This window comes from Archocentrus centrarchus, chromosome 2 (genome assembly GCF_007364275.1).
Source record: "Archocentrus centrarchus isolate MPI-CPG fArcCen1 chromosome 2, fArcCen1, whole genome shotgun sequence".
NCBI lineage: Eukaryota > Metazoa > Chordata > Actinopteri > Cichliformes > Cichlidae > Archocentrus > Archocentrus centrarchus.
Window position 1 is genome coordinate 27,004,716 of NC_044347.1, and position 26,381 is coordinate 27,031,096.

Consider the following 26,381-nt stretch of genomic DNA (forward strand, 5'->3'; position numbering starts at 1 on the left):
CTTGCTGCTATATAAATAAAATTGAACTGAATTATACAACACAACATGGTTGACACAGCCCACAAAGATTGTAATTACTGTGTAGGGTTTAGAGGGGATTTCCGGTCACATGCGTAGGCCCTGCAAAGACCCCATGAAGAAGCATAATTCAGGAGAGTCACACTCACAGCTGGTAGAAAAAAAAAGACAATTTTAAAAGATGGGCTCATTTTGTGTTTGATATTTTTATTCTTGACTTCTATTAGAGTAACTTCACATGTTATAGCACCTTTCCCCTTCAAACCCTTCCAACTTTAACAGTAAATGTAGGAAAGGAAATAAGGAAAGGCACAATAGGTCCAGATAGTGTTGTTGTGACTTGGTGCTATGTAAATGAAATTTCTCACCCCCCCCAAAAAATGTTAAACCCAGTTAAACATTTGGAATATAACATAATTAAGTTGATCTTTAGGATGTTGCTGGGAACAATGTCATCCTATAAATCCTTTAAATTCATGCTGAAATGTTCACACAAGGAATTTTCTAAAATCCATGAAAGGTATGTCAAAAATATATTTTTGTCTGACATGTTGATTCTATTTATTGTATTGATGATGCCTCACAGTAAGAATGCTCCCAGTGGAAACATGCAGAACACTGCAAATAAATCATTCTCTGGGCTTTCAAGTATGCATTTCACAAAGAAATATTTTATTGCTCGTATAAATATTTTATACAGTCACATTTCATTGCTCCATTTGTCACATGTATAAAATTTGATATACAAAATTTTACACAATCTACATAGAGTACCAAAATCAGTACCTCATTTTGAGTTTAGCTTGTACGCAAGTGAAAAAGCAGAAGAGGCTCTATTAAAAGATAAACGGTAAAAATGTCTAAGGCAAGAAGAGAATCGGCACTATGTTATTTATTAGATGGTCACCTTTTATATGCCAACCCCTGAATCCTAGCTCCCTTTGTTAAATATTGCTTTCCTCTGTTTTATAGCTTTCATGGGTAGAAGTATAAAAAATGGCTCTTTGGCGTTGATTGTAGATGTCAGAGGAGTTCAGAGGTCTTTGTGTGTGATCAGCTGATGTCCTCGGAGTCACTGATGTCACTGAGGGAGCACAGGCTGCTCTTCAGCGTACTTCCTGTTCCAGCTTCAGGCAGACCTGCCAGGCACAACATCACAGACAGAATCCAATTTTCAATTCAGTTTTATTTATATAGCGCCAAATCACAACAAACAGTCGCATCAAGGCGCTTTGTATTGTGGGTAAAGACCCTACAATAATACAGAGAAAGATTGAAGCTTTATTCTCCAAATGTTAGCATGTCCTGCTATAAACATTTATTTGTGCTTAAGTGGGACTCACCTGATTTAGGACCCTTTCCTGTGGAGGTTCCCCAGATGCTGGTGCTCTGTGAGTCCAGGCTCTTCCTCATTGGTCCAGAGCCCTGGGCTGGCTTGAACACATCCTGTCTGTCCTCTAAGGAGGAGACCATCCACTCGCTGCTCTCCTCTAGATCTGTATACTGCCACCACACACATAATTCATTCATCATCATCGATCGCTGCGATCAGTGCAATATCAAATCAAAGCTGTCCACCGAGGTCCCATCGACTCACAGTGATTTCCTGAACCTCATCCTCCCTCTCTGGTAAGATGCTAACGCCCCCTGCTGGTTTCTTGACTGCTCTCTCAGCAAACTGCTTCTCCATATTTCTGGCCAGTTCACTGATTTTATTCTCTGTAAGAAAGGCATAAACACAGACACCATTCATAAAACACATTAATGCAGCTTATCACATTTTACACTGCAGTACAATGCAGTTTCCAATCATGCAAACGATTATACAACACAATAACAGCCAGACAGCTGTAAAGAATGCAGGAAGGCCAAAGGCACAGATTTACATCCTTCAGCTGTGTGTGACTGTGTTATTAACCCTGAAGCATTTAATTAGTGGCAGTGTCTTGTAATTAGTGTTTCACTGAGAAACAGGCAACATGAGCTGGCTTCAGCGTGAACAGCCACAGTCTGTGAACCTGTGACAGATGCTTTTGTGTGGAATGGGACAAAACAAAGTCAAAGTCTGCTTCTCGATGATTGTGGGCTGTGAATATCAGGACCGTGCAGAGCAGACTGGTGGTAATGAAATTAATGATACGCTACTGTATATGCTGGGATGTTAAAATAATTTAAAAAGAAGAAAAACAAACTTGATTATTTAAATGTAACATTAATTAAGTACGCGTACTGTAATTAAAAATACATTTTTAATCATCTTAAATGTATTTTTTCACAGCCTTTAACCTGACTGACCTTTCCCGTGGTTCTTCTTCTCCACATTTCCATTCTGGTCTTTGTAACTCTGCAGCTGTCTGGGGTCAATCTCCTGCAGCTCGCTGACGTTCGACCAATCATCCTCCTCATGATCATTCTCCATTTTTGTGACTGCAGTCTTGGTCACACTACCCACTGACACTCGGGGCTGCTGAAGGCTGAAAGCAGGCGCCTGCCTGGCCTGGACAGGACTGGCTTTGCCAGCTCTGATTTGGATTGGGGTAGCTTGGTTTAGCCTGGGTTGTGGTGATTTTCCCTGCTGGTGCTTTAGGGGCTGTTCCTCATCTTCATCTGTGACATCATCCTCAGAGTCCTCCTCTGAACTGAAGGGAGGGGTCCTTATGAATCACAGAAAAAACTGTTTTTACTACACACAACACAGTAATCAGAACAGCGTCACAGGCAGTTTGTGTTTCAAATAACCGAACAGTGCAAGTGTTAAGCTTTCCCTATCAAGTGAATGCAGACCGTGCACTCGACTAATCCAAGTAAAAGTGTAAAACACACCACCGATCACCAACTCTACACTGCAACCAGTTTTAATGAAGCTATAGCTTCTGGACCACACAAAGTAATGCTACATGCAGTATATGCAGGATATTGATGAAGGTTTTTATGTTTTCTGATAAGTCAGCATGAGGCTCACAGTGTTCTTAATGGTATTTCAGACTTTGCAACTTCCTGGAAAATGATTACAAAAATGTTGATTACTCATCTTGCACTTAGAAGCACTTTTTTCCTCCTTACAAAAAATACCCACAGGGCACGTTCAGTCAGAAATGTGCTCTTTACTGTGGGTGTCAGAGGAGTGACCCAATCAGCAGTGGCATGCACTCTATTAAAAAGGCAGAGCACATATGAGACTAAGGTGAATCTTTGCAGTCTGCGCCCCCCCCTACACATGCATTAGCATAGCACATTAGCTTCATAGCGAGTGGATAGCACTACACATTAAATTCCAACCTCTCCCTCAGGCTGGTTGCAGCCACTGAGGCCTAACAGCACATTGTTACCATGAAACCCATAACACACACACAAACACACAACTCTGCTGATGGCAACGTCCACCTTGCTGTTGTGGGTGTCTTGCTGCTGTGGCAACCATTTGCTGGCTATTTTATCATGTTAATGTTTCTATTGGAGGTGTGACTGCAAACAGAAACACGCACGCAGAGCTCGGGAAGCTCACTACTGGGCAGTTATTACGTTTTTTTTTTTCCTAATTAGAATGCAAACAGAGTTAAGCCATAACATTTACTTGTAGTCTAAATAAAAATAAAAATATAAAGTTCCCTGATGCCTGAGTTTGACCGAGATGAATTCATGCCTGGAATAATTCAACAATCAGCAACTAAAACCAGGTGGTAATGATGGCGGAGTTCACAGCCCAACACTGAGCGCTGCTTGGAGATAGTTTGGCTTTTGTTCAGTAAACCTTCACTGATAGTGAATTAACCCAATGAGAAGCTAGTAATAAAAGTAACAGTGATATAATGTGATGGTTCAAACCTGTGTGGGATTTTTTTTAACTACTCATCAAAGGTGATGTGTGAATGTTTATCAGAGTCCCGCCTTCTGCTATGATTAAACCGTGTGAAAACTAAGAGGACATTCATGGTGAATTTTACAGAGATTGATAAATGAACTTTTCCCCTTACCTGGTAGAGCGGATCTTTAAGGCAGCCTTGGTGTTGGGCGTAGAGGTTTTGTATTGGGTGGTGGTCTTGGTCCTTGGTGCTGGCTGTGGAGTCTTAGGCTGCCTGACTGCAGACATCCCCTGGCTCGCTCTGGAAGGCAGGCTGCTGGAACGAGGACGGATCTGCAACACTGCATGAAGGGAAAAATGAGCCAGGGAAACACAATTAGCAGATCAGTCACTGACAGTGTGTCAGAGCTTAAATCCAGTTATGTGGCAGCAAAACAAGCTTGAACAGATTACGCCTGCCTTGTGGAAAGCACACAGTCAATGGCAATCAAGTACAAATTCCCCTTTACCAACACGCAATGAAAAATTCTGATTGTAAAGGCTGCAAATTTAACTGCAGCTAGTTCACGCAAGCACAATGTCGAATTTCTTGTTGGCCTGTGGAAGTTAAGCAGATGATCTCATATGCTAAGAGGATTTTGGATGATTAAGTACTGGAAAGCACCTTGAGCAGGGTGTCTGGATCTGGCCTGAGAGTCTGCAGCAGGATTTCTGGTGCTCTGAGCACCCAGCTTCTGCTCCACAATGCTCATGATCTCTTCCCGGTGGCTCCAGTAGTCAGGCATTGTCTTTGCAATGCTCTGCTGCTTTGAATGCACCTTGGCCAGAATCATAGTGAGCTCCTTGTTCTTTAGGCCACTCTGATCCTGAGAAGAGGAAGAAGGAATAAAATCAGTTTGCACAAGGATGGAGATAAGGAAAACAATAAACTGTAGTACCATGATGGTACAGGGAAGGTTCTTGCTTGCTAATTAAGAACGTGTAACATACAGGCTTGACTCCCAGGTTCTCCAGCTTCTTGATCAGAGTCTGTTCAAGCTCCGGTCGCATCTCTCTCTTTATGTTGGAGTTCCTTTTCACAGCACTGGTGTTCGCCTTTGGCTTCTTCTCTGGAGTGGGCTCAGGCTTCTTCTCCGCTGGCCGTCTGTCTGAGTTGCTGCTTGAGTCTGAAAAAGACATCTCAGTCAGTCGAGCTTCTCGGGACATTCGTGGTCCAATTACAGACAGCAGAGGGGGAAAAAAAAAAAAGAGAATACAATGAGCATGCATTTGGCAGTTTTCACAGGAAGCTCCAACCACAGGATGAGTTGGGTAGATGTGACTGCAGAGGAGGAGAATCTCTACAAGTTTCTTTGCCAACAACAAGGCAACAAGGTGATGGATGGACATCATGATGATGATGACGGCATCATAGAATATACATAGGCCAAGAGCTGGCTTTCCAAAAAGCTTTAGTGTACTAAGGTCATCTTAATGCCTTTCATGTCAGTACAGAATAAGATGAGCTCAGTCCCAGTGCACTGATGGAAAAAGGCCGCTCAGAACAGACGGATGTATCCATGCAGCAGCAGCAGCAGCAGCATGCAGTCAACCGGATCTGCTGGTTTTAGTGTCTTCAGTGTATTTTACCTTTCTCCTCTTCTGACAGCTCCTGAATAGGATCCAGCTTAAGAACAGAGACTGGCTCCTCTAATCGGGCAGCACATGAGGCCAATATAAGTCAGAAGGTCAGATAAAATGAATATTAAAGAGAGGAGGACAAGAATGTGGTGAGAGTACTGCTTTCTTGAGTGTCTGCTGTGCACAGAAGCACATGCGCAGCCTCACTGGGAGTGACAAATGCTGCGTATGAAGGCTGGAGTCTACAAACTTACCGAGTACGACTCTTCTTTGTTTAGGCTCCGAAGCCAGGGCGCTGACCATGACTGAGAAACAGAAGAAATGCGGCATTAAGAGCAGAAATGCCATTTTCTTCTGTGATATCTGTGAGAACATATAATTTTTACTTCATACACAGAGGGCTGCTCCAGCAGAGTATGTGTAAAAAGGTAGTAAAGTGTCTGCATAGTGGTAATACACACACACCAGCTAGAATAGCAGCAGAATGACTCCTGGAGCTGTGACTGAGCCATTAGCAAAATGAATCCATACCTGGTACTTCCACTACTTTTGTAGGCTGGTTTGAGGAAATGCTCTTTATCTGGGGAAGGGGAAAAAAAAAAGTCACTTGCTAGAACACATGATCTCATACTTTCAAGGTTTTTCTGGTTTATAATCTAAAAATGTGAAACGACTGCAGGAAAAGCATTAGCAGCTTCCTGCCAAATGTACAGTATCACATGTCAATACAAGCCCGAGTAGCAAATACAGGATATCCTGAACAAGGGCTGACCCTCCGCCCCACTTCCTCTCTCAGCATAATCGTACAGTGATGTGATTACTGTGCCAGTGTGACTGTGTGTTAACCTGCTCCCTCTGAGCCTTGATGGTCTGCTCCTTTTCCTGCAGCCGCTTTCCCATCTCCTGCTGCAGCCTCTGGCTGCGCTCCTGCTGCTCCGATAAAGACGACTGCATTCTGCTCAGCTCGTTCAGCAGCTGGAAGACAACGGGAAGAGGATGAATTTCAAAAGATGCTCGTTTAATATTGCATATGCTTTAATCCCATTATAATCACGGTGAACGTTAAAGCATACCTGATTCTTTTCAGACTCGTGCTGAGCTTTAATTTCTTGCAGTCTGGATTCCCACTTTTTATCCTGTAAGAGTCATTTTGAGAATTTTAGGTGGTATGAAAAAATATCAGTTTCGGTTTTGCAACAATCTCAGCACCGACCTGTTTCTTCAGCTGGTGTTCCATCTTTTGGATGGCTTGTATCTGCCTCTCTTTGTACATGTCCACATCTCTCTCTAGCTGTGAGTGCACAGGGCTGACTGACCTTTCGTGCTTGGCTGTCTGATTCTGATTTACTTCCTATGAATGGAAACACACGAGAAATAGCACAGCAATGATTAAAAGACGCCCCTGAAGATCAAATCGGTGGTATGCAAATAAATACGGATCAACACAAGAAATGATCCTTTTAGTACATTGAGAGCTTGAATGTTTCGGTTGTAAAGAAATTCCATCTCCCTGCGCATGCCGTCCCTGCTGTCTTCGATCTTTCTGTCCATGCGCGCCATCTCCTCAGCCTTAAAGCGATCCAGCTCCCTCAGCAAGTCTTTGTGCATCGATTGCTGCTCTTTCTCCTAGAATCACAGTCATGAATGTAATAACAGTAGATATGTTACAGCCCCAACTTTTCAAAAACCTGTTGCAAGACTAACTCTTTCTGATTAGGGTTCAGAGGTTTGTCATCCTACCTGAGCTATTTTGGCTTCTAAGACCTGCTGCTGCTGAACAATCTGCTCCTTCAGACTGCTGATCTCTGATTTGAGACTATCAATCTGAGATTTCTGCTCACTGTGAGAATGCAGCTCTGAAAGGACAAGAATAAAAAACAAAAGTACTGTGAGGGAATATTTCACATTTCATTTTCAAACACAGCCTCATATTTATTCCAGTAACAGAACTGTATATATATGTTTTATCATCATGTTTCATAATCTTTCTCCACGTCCCGCTTCAATCAAACCTAACTTGACTTACGGATCTCATACTCTTCCGGGTGCCTCCGCTGCACATGATTCTGGAGAAAGGAGGAATTCAGGAACGACTTCTCACAATGCAGACACTAAAAGAAAGAAAGAGTCATTCATTAACTTGACATATTTGCAAAAATAATAATTATAAACAAAAAAGAAAAATCTTTATTTACATGTATTTTATCACACTGTAGTGGCCAGTGTGCTCTCTGCTTTACCGCAGTGTGTTGGAGCTACAGCCTGATGGGCAAAAACAAAAACACCAAGCCGATGAACAAGCTGGTGAATAAAGCCAGCTCGGTGCCTGGCAGGAGGCCGGGCTCGCTTAAGACTGTGGTGGAGAGGGGGCCCGCTGAACGAGCTGAAAGTATAATAGACAGCAGCAGACACCCTCTCCACAGCCTCCTCGTGGGCAGAGGAGCAGCAGCAGCAAACAGCTCCTCTCACTGCGCTGCAGAGCAGAAAGGCTCAGGTCCTTTGTCCCCGCTGCAGTGAGACTCTTGAACACCCTTTAGTGTGAGTTTTCAAATTGATCAGTTTTCTTTTTCTTTTTTCCTGCATTTTGTCAAGTTTTAGGTTTTCCGTTACACAGCAGTAGGGTAGCTCTAAGTTTCAAATCACACTTTTTTCTTTACCTATTAAAATGCAGTTTCTAGATTACCTGAAAATTAAAAACAGCAGAAAAACAGCCGAGTCCACAACTCAAAGGAGCAAAATCTTCATGGAGCTAAAAACTGCTTTCAGTGGCTAATAAATGATCAAATCAGTTACAGCTCAATTTTGAACAATGGAAGTAACGAATTAAATCACTGCTTCAGCTCTTATACAGTGCAGTTGTTTAGCAACCTATTTTTATATCCGTGTGCTGGATAACACTGGACTCAGCAATTTCCTAAAGGGAACAAAACCCTAAATTGTGGTAATAATCAAGCACTACAGTAGTAATGTACACTGCAGCCTGCTGTTAAGGTAAAATTACTGAGGACCAGAGAATCTTAAGTACCAATAATATTGGTTCTGCTCTGGGTAATGAAAATAAAAAAATTCAATTTTCTTTATTAGAAAAGTTATCAAAACAGATTTCCTACTTATTATTGCTCAAAAACTGCTGTTTCACATGTTATCTTCCCAACAGGCCTGCTCTGCCTTTGTTTCCACAGACTTCATTAATGGGGGTAACCGGGTAAACACACATACACATATATATGCACAGTCCATCTGCCTGGATACGTACACAAGTGAAAGAGATGGATCGTCAGCATTATACTTTATTTTATCAAGTAATAGCTTAATAAAGTAAAGCAATTCCAACTATTTTCTCCTTTAAAAATTACAAAAGTAACCAATAAGAGAGCAGTTAAAGCACCGACTCAGTAAGCAGCATCAGTACTAATATTAGTACCCTTAAAATCTTAAAAATACCATCCTTTTGTGCAGTAAATCAGCAATCTGCGATAACACAAAACGATACAAATTTTTAGGAGTTCAAACATGTAGTGGAGCAACCCCACCCCACCCCCCCCCCCCCCGGCTGTGTGTAAATGAATGCAGCAGGCGTTAGTTTCAGAGCCCGACAGCATAAAGATGACGCTCCAAACTGCAGAATCCACCGAGTTCAGGCTCATGTTCCCAAACAGACACATAGCGTGAGTGATGATGATGTCCTCCCTGCGGCAGGCATCGCCACACTCCAGCTCACTAACACACACACGGATCACATGCTACATTTAACATCGCCACTCATTGTGCCTGGGATTTCACATTGCTACTGATATCATGTCAAAACACATGTTAGCAAAACCTGAAACGCAGTCACACGACACGGAGAAGTGCCGTTCAATTACATCAGTGGTTTGGAATAAGTGGAAATTTGGAGTGTGGGCTCATGTTGTAGAACTGTGGTCAAGTACCAAAGGACACACACACACACACACACACACACACACACACGGTCTCTCTATAAATTATTGAACCAGCTCTGTTAGCTGAGCTTCTAGCACACCTAGCAACCGCTCTGTGCTCTCATGACACACTATATCTGTTGCCTTGGCAACAGCTTGGCCAGGTCAGTGGCGGGTGTGCACTTGAAGAGGACTGGGCGATTTTTGATTGTGTTATAAATAACCTAGACAAACAGCGTTTACAGACAGACGTATCCAGTGAAGACTTATCAGAGTGGTCTGCCCTCCTTTTTAAGAGATTAAAAAAAAACTAAAAAAACTAATGACACCATCTGCTCGGCAGCTTTAAATCTGATCATTCCAGGCTGGAAACAAAGCTTATTAGAATTTAGCTGAGGTTAGGACACAACAGCTTTCAGAACTTCAAATTTCCTCAGGCTAAAAGCTTTCCTCTTTTTCCCCTTCAAACCCTGTTGTGAAATGCACTAAAGCCAGAGCTGTGAATAGATCTCGGGAACAATGACAGAGTTGGGCCTGTGGAGGAGAAAAGGAGGGTGGGGGTGGATGCCTGCTTGCCACACATATATTAAATGCAAACGGCTCCGATAGCCCCCAGAGAGCGAGCGTTTAGTCTTCTAACGGTACCTTGTGGCTGCTGGTGATCCGTGGGGCGAGCAGCGACTGCTGGGTGCGGATAACCTTCTTCCGCTGCTTGAGCTCTGCGGTCAGCGCCTTCACCTTCTCCTCCTGCTTCTGCTGCTGAGCCAGCAGCTGCTCATGCTCCCTGCCAGCTGCCGACAGCTTCTCCTCCACTGCACGCAAATTGAGGGTGAGGAACTCCTGACAATGGAGAAGCCATTCCACCGTTAGCTGAGCCAGGCGCAGGAGCTTCACCAGAGCCGGGTCCACGGGGCTCTGGCACCGCTGGCATCGCTCCCCCTCCAAGCTGCAGAAGGTCACCGTGCTGATGTGCTCCTGGAGGGCATCCACGTCCAGCTGGCTCACTACTAAGTCTACATCCACCGCACCGATCCGCCGCCAGTCCACGCTCTCCCTGCGCAGGCGGAACTTGAAAGGGAGAAAGGTGGAGGTGGTACTGGATGGAGTCATGCCCGGTGCGGATGATGCAGCATGGCCATTTACAGAGTTCTGACTGAGCGGGGAATTCAGCAGAGAGGGGATCCCTGCTGATGAATGGGTCCCCTGGGTGTCACTGGTGTAGGGGTAGTAGACTCCTTCGTGAAATGGCTGAAACACAGATAAAAGGAAGGGATCGAGTCACATTAGCATCAAGTACAATCACTAGGAGAGAGAAATAAAGACATCAAGCAGCATCTGCTTCAGCGAGGTAACACAGCAGAGCACAGATTCCACCACTTCCCGCTCAGCCTCCATCTACCTATGCTGCTGCTGTCCTCACACAGCCGATCCCCCCGCCTTACCATCTTCGACTGGTTTTGCCTTTAATCGGAGAGAGAAATCGACGAGCCGTCGCTCCTCTCCGGTTCCGCCCCCTTCGGAAAAGCAGCACAAAGCGACAACCGAGGCTGGGCGTCCGCCACGTTACCATGGAGACAGCGGCGAGCGTCCCTGCAGAGACAAATGTTATCAAAACACTGGCGGCAGTCAGCAAACATGTCCACACGGAGCGCGCACCGTATCCCGGAGTACACTGCAGCCTATCCTGGATACCAAAGTCCCCTCATTCACCTCCTGCTGGACGGTGTAAAAGTGAACAACAGGAGAGCTACCGTACCTGCGGAGGAGCGCGAGGGAGTTTAAGAAATGGTTTCCTTGCTAACAAATACCGCTAATCTCACGTCTCTCCAAATACTCATTTCAAGTTGAGGCAGGGTTTTTTTTTTAACCCCTCCTGCTGGACCTCAGCAGACAACAGCAGACATGTATGAACTCGCCTTTCTTCAGAATAAAGTCACGTTTCAGAAACAAGAAAAAAAAAATCACGAAAGCTTTCCCCCAAAGTGAAGCTGCTAGCTTAAAAAAAAAACCCGACTCTTTGAAATCTCTTCATGCCTGCCTGCCTGGCTAACGGACATTTTAAAGTCAATATTAAACATCATTACACATCAGTAACAGCTGTGAATGTTTAACACTGAGTTTTACACTGGACTGCGCCGTCAGAATCACTTACCTTCAGGACTGTGTTGCTAATTCATAGCTTTTTAAAAAGTTTTCTATCGACGGGATCCCAGGCGATTTGAGGGTGACGTAGCTGCTGGTCTCCACATTCCTGAGTCCCTGCTCCGCAAAGACCGCCGTCCACACAGACACAATAAACACCACATTTCCGGCACTTTTAAAATAAAATACGCCAAACACAAAGCTTAAACTAAATGTAAGCCTTTAAAAAAATTTTTTTTAAATATTTTTAGGGAACCGTAGTGGTACCGTGCTCTCAAACAGTAGCCATATATTTTGCATATATATATATATATATATATATATGGAGAATTGCTTGATCTTTTTAATTTTGCATTCATACAATAGGTCTGTGTAAGCTATGAGCAAGTTTATGTCTTCATGTTTTATTGCTGAGAGAATCCTTAAAGACTCAAACGCCAGTTCACCGGTCACACTAGAAACACGTGTCCCTTTACAGGAGCCATTCCGAACCCTTACTTTGGAGGCAAAGTGCATCACTTCCGGTGTTATTCGGTTGCGTTTGACGCAGCTCGCAGTAAGAAGGGGGAAGGGAGCAGCTTTAAAATTGAGGGCTGAAATGGGGGTGCAGGAGCTTCCCACTTCAGCGGAAGGAAACGGGTTTAAACAGCTGAGAACCGATCAGAAGGAACCATCAGCACATCTACAGCGACGCGATCACACCATCTGTGGATGCATGGGAAGATTTTGAAAACTTTCCGACCCCCTAACAAACATTATGTCAGGCTTGCAAAAAGGCTCCACCTTTTCTTTGCAATCCCATAGAGGGAGAAGGAACACAAACACACAGTACTAATGCTCTAAAACGGGTTTAAAAGCAGCAGCAGCATAGGTAGATGATTTATGTAAAAATGTGGCTCTGATGTGTTTTTGTTTCCACCAACAAGCTCATGAAATTAAAACTGCTCTGCAACAGTTTAAAAATTCTCCATCTTAGTTATTAAAAGAAATATATATACAATTATTTTTTATATAAGTCTAAATACTAGGCACAAGCTGTTGGATATAAACTGGAATAACCCTAACCCTGACTCATAATTGACTTTGTGATGTCACAAAGTCTTCCTCTATGTATGCAAGCACAGTTAATGTGAGTGTTCTTCAGCCAGTGGATAAGAAAATACACTTGAACACACTTTGGATGTTGCACGCCATTTCATACAGATCCAAGTAAGAAAATATGTTTTAGAGGGGAGCTATAAATTTACCTCTGTAGTTATTACTTCTCCATCACATACACACATATATATGCACAACCCCATTTCAGAAAAGTTGAGATCTGGTGTAAAATGTAAATAAAACAGAATGCGATGATTTGCAGATCTCATTAACTTATGTTTTGTTCACAGTAGAACATCGAAAACATATCAGTGACCTTTCAGATCAGTAACATGACTGGTACAAAAAGAGAAGGAGAGTGTCTCAAAAGTAAACAATTTCTACTACAGCTACAGTACATCTGGCTTATTAATTGACGCTCAGTTCGAAAGCCTGCATCTCTAACGCTATGGAGGCCTATTAATGCCTGTGGAGTTGGCAGCTTGCACATCTAGAAAGCAACCATCAATGCTGAAAGGTATATACAGGCTCTTGGTTGGGACCTTTCACCAACTGAAAGCATCTGATGGATCCTGGACTATTACTGATACAGCGCTTTTCTGCTCTAGCTGAGCACTCAGAGCACTTTATACAACATGTTTGCATTTACCCATTCACACAAACATTCATATCTATCTAACATGCGCACACATTCATTCTCCAAGGGTTGCATCAGACAGCAACTTAGGGTTCAGTATCTTGCCCAAGGATACTTTGGGATGCAGACTGGAGCAGCCGGGAATCAAACCACCAACCTTCTGATTAGTAGATGGCCTGCGCTACCTCCTAGCCACCCCATCATGAAACAAAAAATTGACACAGCAACCCAACTCTCTGGAATTGGGGTTGCAGTATTTGTGATGTTGGTAGAATTTGCCTTTTATTGTAAGCCTCTGGAGCTTGAAAAAAGGCGACTGGACTTCTTTTTGTTTCTTGAAGACGTTTCACCTCTCATCCGAAAGGCTTCTTCAGTTCTCAACCAAATGGTGGAGAGACCCAGGTATTTAAACCCCTGTGGGCATAGTCCCCTGGAGGTGGTTATGACCCTCTATTGATCATGTGCTTGAACACATGTGCCCAGGTGTGAAGGGGGCGTGGGTCATATTTAATCAGTGGTTTCAGTTGAAACCAACTTAGGACTCCGCTCCATTGTTTCCTGTGGCCTATTGAGGTCACTGGAACAAAGGTGTGAATGGGGGTTGAGACGTCTGGGAAGGGAGCTCAGGACAGCACTGTAAGCGGGGGAAAGTTGGTGACGTAATCCACCTCCTCTGTTCAATGATGGTCGTTCACAGTGGACATAGATGGCTTCTTTCACTCCTCTTTCAAACCATCTGTTTTCCCTGTCCAAAATGTGGACATTGGCATCCTCAAAAGAGTGCCCTTTTTCCTTCAGATGCAGATGCACTGCTGAATCTTGTCCTGTCGAAGTGGCTCTTCTATGTTGTGCCATTCGTTTGTGAAGAGGCTGTTTGGTTTCACCAATGTAGAGGTCCGAGCACTCTTCACTGCACTGAACAGCATACACTACATCGCTGATCTTGTGTTTGGCGGGTTTGTCCTTGGGATGAACCAGTTTTTGTCTTAGGGTGTGACTTGGTTTGAAGTATACTGAGATGTCATGCTTGGAGAAAATTCTTCTGAGTTTCTCTGACAAGCCTGACACATATGGGATGACAATGTTGTTCCTCTTGTCCTTCCCATTCTCTGTAGTTTGTGTTTGGCCTTCATTCCTGTGCATCTTAGCTGATTTGATGAAGGCCCAGTTGGGGTAACCGCATGTTTTGAGGGCTTTCTTAATGTGTGTGTGTTCCTTATGCTTCCCTTCTGCCTTAGAGGGAACACTTTCCGCACGGTGTTGTAGGGTCCTGATCACCCCAAGTTTGTGTTCCAGAGGGTGGTGGGAGTCAAAGAGGAGATACTGGTCTGTGTGTGTGGGCTTCCGGTAAACTTCAATGTTGAGGCTTCCATCTTCCTCGATAAGCACCGCACAGTCCAGGAATGGTAACTTGTTATCTCTGGTGTCCTCCCTGGTAAAACGTATGTATTTATCCACTGAGTTAATGTGACGAGTGAAGGCTTCTACTTCTCGGGTTTTGATTTTGACCCAGGTGTCATCTACATATCTGTACCAGTGGCTAGGTGCCATCCCTTTGAAAGAACCAAGAGCTTTACTTTCCACTTCCTCCATGTAAAGGTTGGCTACAATGGGAGACACTGGGGAGCCCATGGCACATCCATGCTTCTGTCTGTAGAATCCATCATTGTATTTAAAATATGTTGTGGTAAGGCAGAGATCTAAAAGTGCACAAATCTGATCTGGGGTGAAGCTGGTTCTGTTCTGTTCTGTTCTGTTCTGTTCTGTTCTGTTCTGTTCTGTTCAGTAAGGAATCGTTCCTTACTGAACAGAACCAGCTTCACCCCAGATCAGATTTGTGCACTTTTAGATCTCTGCCTTACCACAACATATTTTAAATACAATGATGGATTCTACAGACAGAAGCATGGATGTGCCATGGGCTCCCCAGTGTCTCCCATTGTAGCCAACCTTTACATGGAGGAAGTGGAAAGTAAAGCTCTTGGTTCTTTCAAAGGGATGGCACCTAGCCACTGGTACAGATATGTAGATGACACCTGGGTCAAAATCAAAACCCGAGAAGTAGAAGCCTTCACTCGTCACATTAACTCAGTGGATAAATACATACGTTTTACCAGGGAGGACACCAGAGATAACAAGTTACCATTCCTGGACTGTGCGGTGCTTATCGAGGAAGATGGAAGCCTCAACATTGAAGTTTACCGGAAGCCCACACACACAGACCAGTATCTCCTCTTTGACTCCCACCACCCTCTGGAACACAAACTTGGGGTGATCAGGACCCTACAACACCGTGCGGAAAGTGTTCCCTCTAAGGCAGAAGGGAAGCATAAGGAACACACACACATTAAGAAAGCCCTCAAAACATGCGGTTACCCCAACTGGGCCTTCATCAAATCAGCTAAGATGCACAGGAATGAAGGCCAAACACAAACTACAGAGAATGGGAAGGACAAGAGGAACAACATTGTCATCCCATATGTGTCAGGCTTGTCAGAGAAACTCAGAAGAATTTTCTCCAAGCATGACATCTCAGTATACTTCAAACCAAGTCACACCCTAAGACAAAAACTGGTTCATCCCAAGGACAAACCCGCCAAACACAAGATCAGCGATGTAGTGTATGCTGTTCAGTGCAGTGAAGAGTGCTCGGACCTCTACATTGGTGAAACCAAACAGCCTCTTCACAAACGAATGGCACAACATAGAAGAGCCACTTCGACAGGACAAGATTCAGCAGTGCATCTGCATCTGAAGGAAAAAGGGCACTCTTTTGAGGATGCCAATGTCCACATTTTGGACAGGGAAAACAGATGGTTTGAAAGAGGAGTGAAAGAAGCCATCTATGTCCACTGTGAACGACCATCATTGAACAGAGGAGGTGGATTACGTCACCAACTTTCCCCCGCTTACAGTGCTGTCCTGAGCTCCCTTCCCAGACGTCTCAACCCCCATTCACACCTTTGTTCCAGTGACCTCAATAGGCCACAGGAAACAATGGAGCGGAGTCCTAAGTTGGTTTCAACTGAAACCACTGATTAAATATGACCCACGCCCCCTTCACACCTGGGCACATGTGTTCAAGCACATGATCAATAGAGGGTCATAACCACCTCCAGGGGACTATGCCCACAGGGGTTTAAATACCTGGGTCTCTCCACCATTTGGTTGAGAACTGAAGAAGCCTTTCGGATGAGAGGTGAAACGTCTTCAAGAAACAAAAAGAAGTCCAGTCGCCTTTTTTCAAGCTCCAGAGACTACTATGACCTGGATAACTGAGAATCTACACAGACATATTTTATTGTAAGAATATTTTTAGTTTCTACCTGCTGTGTTACAGGACCGAACAGATGTGAATTCCAGGAGCAGATGCTTGATGCTGAGTAAAGAAAGTGTAGCCAGACTGCACCTCTAACATCACATCCCGTCCACTGCATCATCTCACCAACAGAGGTCAGTAGAGAGCTGATGTGCTCTTCCGCAGGTGCTTTGGCTCTATTGTGGAGCAGCGGTGGAGATTCCCTCCTCCTTCCCCCTTTGTCAGAGTAAATGTTGCCCACTGCTGCTGTGATGGAGAGCAGCTACAGGAGGCGACACAGTCCCACCTTTGATAAGAAAGAAAAACTCAGCAGGCTGGATCCACGCAGTCACGCACATACAGGCTGGACTGCTTGTGTTCAGCCAACAGACCTTCTGTGTTTCTTTTAAACATAAGATTAAAGAATGATTCATATTCAGGTTGGCGCTGGCACCGGGACAGCACTTAAATAGTGAAACAAAGTGTGAAGTTGGGATGAGTGTGCTGTCAAGAAACAGTCTGCATGGGCACATCGGAGTGTGCTGAACTCTCCATCTGAGTCCCTCTGTTGGAAGAGGCTGCCTGTGTGCCGTGCGCCATTTCCCCAGTTGGTCCCCAGACAGCTTCAGTCGAGTTCTGATAAATAGAGATTTTAATTAATCCGGACAGGGCCTGCGACTGTCAGGATGGCCTGAGGCAAGCAGGGGAGAGTCTCCTTGCAGGCTGTGTCCGGGTAAAGACAGGCAGTAAAGACAGGCAGCTCTCACCAGTGGCATCACAATGGGGTGGCGGAGTTCAGCTGTAGGACAAGATGCTGATGCTTGTTTGTGGACCCAAATCCCAGCTAATCTCGCTTTTCTTTCACCCCCCTCACCATTTCTAGATGCTCCCACACTCACTGTAGCCTCCAGGCCAGAGTTACGATGTTTACTTGAAAATAAAATCCACACTTTTTGATAAGAGTTTACCAGAGTGAGAGAGAAAGAAAGAGAGACACACGCACAGGCAGAGAAGTTGTGGCGTTGCATTAGTCATGCAGTAAAAAAGGAGCAGGGGTGTGTGGAGGAAGAGGAGCAGACCTCTTGAGATGAGTAAGCACAGCCCTACACTCAATTTACTGCTTGATTTATGAGTTCATTTCCTGCATGAAGTTCTCTGTGGGGGTGAGGTGGTATATCTTTCCTACTATAGGTAGCAATGGCTCCACTTCCAATTCTCCCACGAGACTCTCTCTCACCACTGCGGGCCTTAGTGGGACTATAAATAATGGTCCCTGTAACAAGTGCACATTGAACACAGAGAAGAGAGGATGCCCAAACATCTTTATTCATGAAGGTGGTTCTTATCTTCCCCTGCAGAGGACCAGATGGATTCAGACCACTCTGCACGCTGAAACACTGCACGCATTAATGCTTACTGTATCTCTGCTCTCAGATAAGCATCTTGATATTCGGAATAATAGGATGACAAAAGTGTATGCAATTCATAAATCAGAAAGACAGACAACCTATCTAAATTCTTTGTTTTTCTCCACAACTTCTTCTTTTTTTTCTGGATTTCGAATCCATAACTGGGTGGATTCAGAAGTGTTTACACATCCATGCTAACCATGTAGATGATCAGGCATATATTAACATTTTTTTTTAAACATCCAGCCTGATATAAAGTGGGAAGATATTGTTGTCCGTCCGTCCGTCCGTCCATCCATCCATCCATCCATCCGGGTGTCTGCCTGTGAGGTTTTACCTTTCCGGTCTATAGACTTCCAAAACACAAGGAGTCGATCCGAGCAGGAGAATGACATGTGCTAAGGGTCCAAACTACCGGTAACTTGTGCTATGCATCGAAAGCTAATATACTGTAAACCCAGATTTTTATTCAACTTAAAAATATTGAGTTCATATTACTTAAAATTGCCTAGTATGTGAACATTACTTGTTAATGCTGAGTAAGTTGAACTGTTTCATGTCCTTTTTTATTGTAATTGTGTTTTTAAGTCCAATCAACAGCTCCTACTGATATAAACTGAGTTTATATTACCTAAACATCTGTCATTTTATCCGGGCTTACAGTGTATACAGTAGCTGAAGCTGTCCCAGCTGTCATAGGCAGGAACAGCATCAACAGTCTAACAAGAACTGAATATACGTCTGAAAAATGGGAGTTCCTCGAAACCCCCAAAACCCAGAGGGGCCAAATGGGTTAAATGGCACCACTTAAGTACAGTATTAGCTACTGTGAGCTCTGCATTTTTAGCTTATTTTCTGACCAATTGGCGTTGCCCCGTGGCACACTATGAACCCCATAAGAAGAATATTCCTTAATAAAGAAGTTAAGGCAGTTAAGGAATCAAAAACAAAATCATAAACAAACTAAGATATTTTACAGTTATTAATTCAGCAGATAGATTCTGGTATGAAAATATACAAGCAAGTAACAGCCAAGTTGGGTGAGGTCCACGAAAACTGGTTTGGAGTTCAGACTGATCTCAGCGGTGTCACATGATGTAATGTTTACATTTAAATGAGTGGCACTTAGTTTGGTAACGTATAATTGATGAGCAGGTGGTCTATATTGTAACATATGCATGCAACTACATCCTGGAGGCAAACACATTCCAGAGCAGAGCTCATTTGAATCAAATCTGCAGAACAATCAATAGAAAAACACTGTCAGTTCATTTTTGGCCCGTGCTATAGAGCAGCACGGTCCTGCCAATACTAAATGCAATGCCATTCATTTTCATGAAACGGTGCAGAGGAGCTTTTTCCTTTTTAGAAAATGAAAAACAACCAAGTGGCCATGCATAGCTCGGGGGCTGGAACCATGGGCAGAGCTGGCTTGCAATAGAATCCAAAGGCCTGGAGTTGAGTCACAGGGGTCTGCTTTCCCTTCCATATGTGTCCAAATCTAACCTCAACCCCACCCTCAGCCGGTCCTGATTTACGATGCGCAGTTAGTTCGTTTACATTAAACACGACGCATTTAATGATGTTTCTGCAAATGGACGATTTAAACTGCCTAATGACCTGAACGTGACACTACAGGATGGATGCCTTTTGGAGCTTTCCATTAATTTTGCCAAAAGAGTCGTATTAAATGCTTTGAGCAGCCCTGCTAAAAATGTGCTATTTATATAAACTTGCCTCGCCTTGTGCGCAAGGCAGCTCCTGTGATTTGTTTTACTGTTGCATGAACAATTTGCATCCCAATGAAACAATTACTAAGCAAAAAAAAAAAAAAAAATAATTCCTTTTATTTAGTCATTTTAAGTCTTCTATTAAAAAAATGATCTTGTGTTTAATACTCACAGCTGTGGGTGCATGGCAGTGCCAGCCTGCTCCCTTCTGCAGAACAAGCCAGACAAATGGATGTGTCAGCTCAGCTCCGAGAGAGATCTTGCCACTGCCCAGGCAACTTGAAGCTGAGCGGCAATCTAGCATGCAACTGCCCACCGGTTTTCATCTCAGACACTTTGTTGTCTATTTTCAACGAGGCAGCCGCAGGGGTCACCAGTGGTGAATCAGCCTTGTAGGAAGGGGAGATGAAAGAGTGCCACGGTAGGGAGGAGAGAAAGAGAGAGAGGGAGAGAAGCATCCCACCGTTTCCTTTTATTGTCCCCTATGAATGTTGCTAGGGTCATAAAAGACCCCGGCACTAAAGAATTATATATAGCAGACAAATGACGAGGTTTGCACTGCTTTTTTTCTGATCCTCCCACTGAGCGAGGAGGCCCGGACTCTATAGGGCAAATCAGCCACAGCAGCAGGGAATCTTTGGAAGGGAGAACAGGTAACGGAGATCGAATATATATGGAGGGTATAATGTATGATGAATGTGCTCATGGGTATACCACTAAACTCTGAATTTATTGTAAGACAGTATCTGCTGCTTGTGCCAAATTGGGCATGTTTCCCCTTCATCATAGAAAGAATATATATTTATAAATGTTCAGCTTTTGAACGGGCAGCACGGCGGCGTAGTGGTTAGCACTGCTGCCTCACAGCTGGAAGGTTCGAATCCACCTGTGTGGAGTTTGCATGTTCTCCCCATGTCTGTGTGGGTCCCAGTCCAAAGACATGGAGTTAGGTTAATTGGTGATTCTAAATTGCCCAGAGATGTGAGTGTGAATGGTTGTCTGTCTCTCTGTGTTGACAGGCTGGTGACCTGTACAGGGTGTATCCTGCCTCTTGGCCTATGACAGCTGGGATAGGCTCCACTCCAGCCCCCCCCCCACGACCAGGTAAAGTGGGTGAGGATGGATAGTTTAAGAACCTTTTTTTTTAGGTTGTTTTAAGTGACAGAGTCCTTCAATGCACCACCTAAATACCTGTTCTGAATGGACAGGAGGAAGAACAGTGTCATGGTCCGGGTAGATCTGGGCTATGTTTTCTTTTTCCTTCCTCTTTCTCTTCTGTCCTGCTTCCTCTCTCTCTCTTGCAGGTGGAGACCCTATGTTTGTTCTGCCAGCGGGTGGAGCCCTCCTGTTCCCGGGCTTCAGCCATCTCACCTGTTGCCACTAACTCATCAACGAGAGTACTGAAGGAGCAGCTTTAGCACGCACTCCCACCACATCGTTGTTGCCCTCATGGTGGTAATCAGGCCTGTTTGCTGCTTCTTCTGATCCCCTCGTCACACCTTCATAAAATGCCTTCTTTAAAAGATGGTTACATTTTTTTGCTTGGTAATCTGTATAAACAGCCTTTTAAAAAGCAGTATCTGTGCTAATTAATTCATTTGTTTAAGGAAACAAAAGTTCCTTGCCAGGTTCTATTCCACTGATCAGTCAGTTCTGTCCAGTGATCGAGCTAAACGACACTTAGCGGCAGTATCTTAGCATAAAGCCTGGAAAAAGCCCGTCTGCTGCTGCCCAAAGTGGGAACAAATTCAAATGCCATTCAGTACAATTCAGACACTTTACACTCACTGGTCACTTGCTTGTGCCAGGTTGCCTTCAGAACTGCCTTAATTTTTTATGGAATAGATTCAATAACGCACTGGAAGCATTCCTCAGATTTTGATCCCTGTTGACATGATGGCGTCACACAGTTGCTGCAGATTCCAGCTGCACGTCTGTGATATGAATCTCCCGTTCTGCCGCATCCTAAAGGGACTCGATTGGATTGAGCTGTGGTGACTGTGGAGGCCATCTGAGTGCAGCCAACTCATTGTCATGTTCAAGAAACCAGTTTGAGATGATTTCAGCTTCGTGACATGGTGTTATCCTGCTGGAAGCAGCTGTCAGATGATGGGCACATTGTGGTGATAAAGGGGTGGACGTGATCCGCAACAATACCCTTTTATCAGTGGATTAAGGGGGCAACTAATAACTAGATGTAAACAGAAATGTAGTTGCTTTTATCAAAGTTTATTCTGTTTTCGATAAATTAGCTAATCACATTCAGACATTTAAACTGAAGTCGTTTTTGAGCCTATATGCTTTCCCTCAGTTTATTGTGTTCAAATGTGCTATTTTAATAAACTCACTTGATTTGACTCGATTTAACGTCACCACTCCCTGCCACTAAAAAACACCCCCACAGCATAATGCTGCTACCACTGTGCTTCACTGCTTGTGCAGGTGATGAGTGGTGCATGAGAGAGGTGATTCTGCAGACTGAGGAAAGCTGTTTCTTTGTGGGTTTAGCCAGACCGCAGACTCTTGTTTCTCACAATTTTGGAGTCATCTAGGTCTCTTCTTTTTTTTTTTTTCCAAACTCCAAACAGGAAATTATATGTCTGCAGGCAGACCTCTGCCTAGTCACTCTGCCGCAGAGCTCAGGTAGAGTACTGCAGTGCTGCTCAGCCAACGTGAGTGTGGGGTTCTTGATCGCCTCTCCGACCAAGGCCAAGCTAACAGCACTAGGAAAGAGCTTGTTATTTTAAAGCTGATTTTTCAGCTCCGCTGTCGGCGACAGTCAGTCAGCGGAGCTCGGTACTGAGCCGTCCTCGCAACTTTTTGCTAAATTTGCTTTTCAGGTAAGGCTCTATAGCACAGGGGTGACAGAGTTTCGATTCTTACCTTTTTTGATTTTTTTTATCAGCTCAATACCTCATCCAAATTAGTTTGACAGCGGAGCTCTAAAGACCAACAGGTGTCTTGTTTTTTGTGTACAGCATGCGTATCAACAAAGTTTTGCTGTTTTGCATTGTCACCTGTGAAACTTAGAACCCAGGGTAGGACCATCTCCAAAGACGGTCTTAACTTAGGTCAAATGTAGAAACGTGCTCTGCATGTTTTCTGAATCCACTCTACAAAAAGTCTTAGCCCTGTGAGGCTTTTTCATGTCTTGGGGACAACACGCCTTTAACTGCTAATTTTCTAGGTGTGATTTTCCACCTTGTGTTCAGATTTGCTGAATGATGAGAAAAGCAGCACCGTGGAAGCTGCTATTGACAAGAAGGTAAATGGGAGCCATTGTGTTTCTGCCTCACAGTTACTCAGGTGCAGCTCCAGACAGCTAAAATAGCATCTTGTTATGACATTAGCAGCTTAGGAATCATAGTTTCTCCAACATTGTCCTCTTGAAATCTTCCGTGCATGGGGAAACTAATTATACTTTCCTCTCAGTGTTAAGTTGCAGAGCAATCAGTGAACAGCTTGTGCTGGAGCTGTTTTTAGATATATCTGTACGGCGGCGAGGACAGTTTTAATGTGAGTTACGCTGACTGGAATCTTAATCGTGCTCTTCCAAGCAGCTTTGTGCTTTATGAAAGAAATCTAGCTCCCAAATTTAGTTAGGCCCGAGAATGGGAGATCCAGTCGTCCTCTGGGCAGCCCTATTAGAGACTAAATGTTACTTCTGACAGTTTGAACAAATGAGGGAGAGAGCAGGAAAGAGGAAAGCAGATAACTGTCCCTCTCTTTGAGCTATGGCAGCCATCCAGTAAGGGCCTTCTTTGTATTCAGAGGGCACCTCGTTTTCGTGTCAGCGCGGGACAAGAGAAGCACTTAACGTGACATTTAGAGATGCTCAGAGATTCTCTCTGGAGACCAGAGGGAGGGAGAAAAGAACCAATGATGTTATCGCAGACATGTGTTTTAAATGCCAGGAGGGCTGCTTTGCCAAAGAGCTTTGGCCACAAAGATAAGAGAATAACCCGGCCTCTGGCCCCGCACCTCTCGCACCGGTTCCAGGGCTCACGTTAAGCTTTGTCTGAAATGGTTTCATCTCCTTTCTATCAGATATGATCTTGTAAAGCTTACAGAACAATCTTCTTAGATTGTACATTAGGGCTGTGGTTATCCTTAGAAGAAATCCACACGTGCACGGCGCATTTTAAATAGTCGGCCACAGGATAGGACATGCTCAGCTTTATGCGTGGGCAACTCGAGCTTTCTGGGATTCTGAATCTTAACCAGATGGCTGTAATGCATATTCTTAACTGTGGATCACAGCCATTTGTAAAGACTCTGGTCCCTTCATGAATAATGTTGAAAATCTCTCTTCCATTAATACTGCACTAAATATCTTATTGATGTGGGCTTTATCCTGAAGGGACAACAAGACGGCATGAATATTTAACGGGTAAAGAAAGGTCAGTCCTGTGCTGTGGATACTAAGATTGAACTAATCAATCCTTGTTTGTGTGAAATCAAATTCATTTAAAGCAAAAGCGCCGCGTGCTGCGAGAGGAAAACGCAGATTTGTCTTCCCTGAGACGGCATCGGGAAAAAGTTTAGCAAACAAATTCGTGTAAATCCACGAAAACAACTGTTTGAATGTTTTGCAATTCAAATGCGCGCTCCTCATCTGTCTCACCAATGCATCCTTCCTGGCGCAGTCTGTGCAACCATTTGTACTTGTGTACAAAACGCCTCAGTGTTTGATGCAAGGTCTAGCGACTCTGCCATACCCTCCAATAAATCAGGCTTGGAGTTAGATGTATGAAGATAGAACCGCATAGTGATGAAGCTTCTGCATGGGAGCAGCGTTTAGGAAACAAGGTTAGCCATTCATCACGAGACATCGTGCGCATACATCCTGAGAACTTTCCCACCGGCTCATTTTTTGCCCCGTTTTTGTCTCATATGGCGACTCGCTCCTGCTTTGGCGCAGCTTCACCGTATTTAACAGTTTTCTTGGAAATTTGTGAATAAACAGAAGACGTCACAATATTAACACTGTCAGTGGCAGCAGGATAAGGTGGGAAGCCCAGCTGGTTTTAGAGGTAAAAACTAGTGAGCTGCGGTAATGCCAGGTTTGTCTCAGAGATGCATTCTTCTTTTATTACTCCCCATCACTTCCCATCATCTTGAACCACTCCAATTTGCCAAATGCTCCCTTGCAGACAGTCCCCCCCCCCTCACTGTACCACATGGCTGTATTCAGTGTGTGTTTATTCAAGGAGAAATAATCCATTTGTACATTACTTGCCATCTCAGGGCTCCTTGAAAATTTAAGGCTTTGATGTCTGGTTGTCTAATGCAGTTACCTAAGCGGCTTGCCATAACCGGCCTCCCAGAGATTTCCCCTGCACGCTTCTCTCCTATTTTCTGCCGTGTGTCTGGATTGTGACAATAAAGCATCCTTTTGAAGCCTCCTCTCGCTGCCTCTCGGGAAGGTGTTTTCTGTAGATAATGACTTATTCCAATTCAGACTTCACCCAAAGAGTGCAGCGCACATCTTTTTCTTTCTTTTTTTTTTTTTTAAATTCATTTATAAGGATCGAGTACCTGCAAATGCTGTGACATGAATTTAATCGTGACCCGCTGGTGCGAGCACACATGGCAGATTTGGCCAGGCATTAATTATCCCTTCTCTATGGCTAATATAACAAAGAGCAGGTGCTGGCATAGATGCAATGTGAAAAAAAGAAAAAGAAGAAGCATAAACATGGTTGGACATTTTCCAGCGAGTGTGTGCCTGGAATGTGTGATGAGTGAATTCTTGAGCCCTGCAGTCTTGAACAATGATTCTGTAAATTGGCTGTAAAGTAGTGAACTGTTGACTGCCACAGTTTTCGGGCACATGGCCCAGACAGTCACTGACTCAGCTCAAAGGCACAGTTAACTTGGCACAGACGCACAGACCGGCTGGATGCGCCGTTAGCGTCCATAATCAGGCTGAACCTCACTGCAGTGGATTTAAATCTCAAAAACTGATGTTTTTTATGCTAATATGATTTTGTGTTGGAATACAAATTCTCCCTTGATAGAAAAAAATTGCCTTATTAATCATAAGTAAAATAACACTTACAAAGAGAAGTGTGACCTGATTTTTTCCATTGGTTAGTTATTAAAAAAAAGTAATAAATTAAAAGGTAATTGACATTTTTGTATTAAAAAAATATGGAAGTAGCATATTTTTTTTTTTCTTTGTTCATATTTAAAATGTGAGAAAAAAGATGTTTGTGCACCACAGAATTTTTTTTCAAAGAAACCAAGTAACAAAAATCTCTTTCTCGCTTATAGTTTGACAGGATCAGTAAAAACACCATTCATATATGTGTGACGCCACCCACTGGTTTGTGGGTGGCGCCTTTCCGCTGTCATCTTAACCCTTTGAAACCACAGGGAGGGCAGGGTGGATCTAACTGAGAGACACTGTCTGCTCACACTAGAGCTACTATTCAAGTGAGCTTCACAGTGTACCCTGTTTCTTTCCTCTAATGGCAACCATAATTTACAAAATAAACATTATATTACATCCAATAAGGCTTGAAACTAGTTGTTTAGGCCAGAAGCTCCTTAGGAATTTTTTTTTATTGAAGGCATGGGAATTTCCCATACACTTACATTCCCCAAAAGTATTCGCTCGTCTGCCTTCACACGCAAATGACCTAGAGTGACATCCCACTGTTAATCCATAGGGTTTAACATGATGTCAGCCCACCCTTTGC

The 26,381-nt window shown here is 43.9% G+C and overlaps 1 protein-coding gene across 2 annotated transcripts; it reads right to left on the reverse strand.

The window, feature by feature from the left end:
- Window positions 1-699: 699 nt before the first annotated feature.
- Window positions 700-11,646, reverse strand: dzip1 (DAZ interacting zinc finger protein 1). Of its 2 annotated transcripts, XM_030749311.1 has the most exons (18): window positions 11,516-11,646; window positions 10,806-10,953; window positions 10,009-10,611; window positions 7,467-7,551; window positions 7,181-7,296; window positions 6,908-7,066; window positions 6,654-6,791; window positions 6,514-6,576; window positions 6,287-6,415; window positions 5,972-6,020; window positions 5,695-5,745; window positions 4,811-4,986; window positions 4,485-4,686; window positions 3,993-4,161; window positions 2,314-2,672; window positions 1,616-1,737; window positions 1,362-1,521; window positions 700-1,157 (listed from the first exon to the last, which is right to left on the reverse strand). In XM_030749311.1, the coding sequence occupies exons 2-18, from the start codon at window positions 10,806-10,808 to the stop codon at window positions 1,072-1,074; spliced, it is 2,670 nt and encodes an 889-aa protein (XP_030605171.1). In that variant the 5' UTR covers window positions 10,809-10,953; window positions 11,516-11,646; the 3' UTR covers window positions 700-1,071. The 2 variants fall into 2 exon arrangements, with proteins under 2 accessions (XP_030605171.1, XP_030605180.1); XM_030749320.1 differs by lacking the exon at window positions 10,806-10,953 and having other exon boundaries at window positions 11,516-11,642.
- Window positions 11,647-26,381: the final 14,735 nt, after the last annotated feature.

Coding starts and splice junctions, on each gene's coding strand:
- dzip1 (XM_030749311.1), bottom strand. Junction 6,577..6,653: donor AACACCAGCTGAAGAAACAG/GTCGGTGCTGAG, acceptor TGACTCTTACAG/GATAAAAAGTGGGAATCCAG. Junction 2,673..3,992: donor TTAAAGATCCGCTCTACCAG/GTAAGGGGAAAA, acceptor GTGATTCATAAG/GACCCCTCCCTTCAGTTCAG.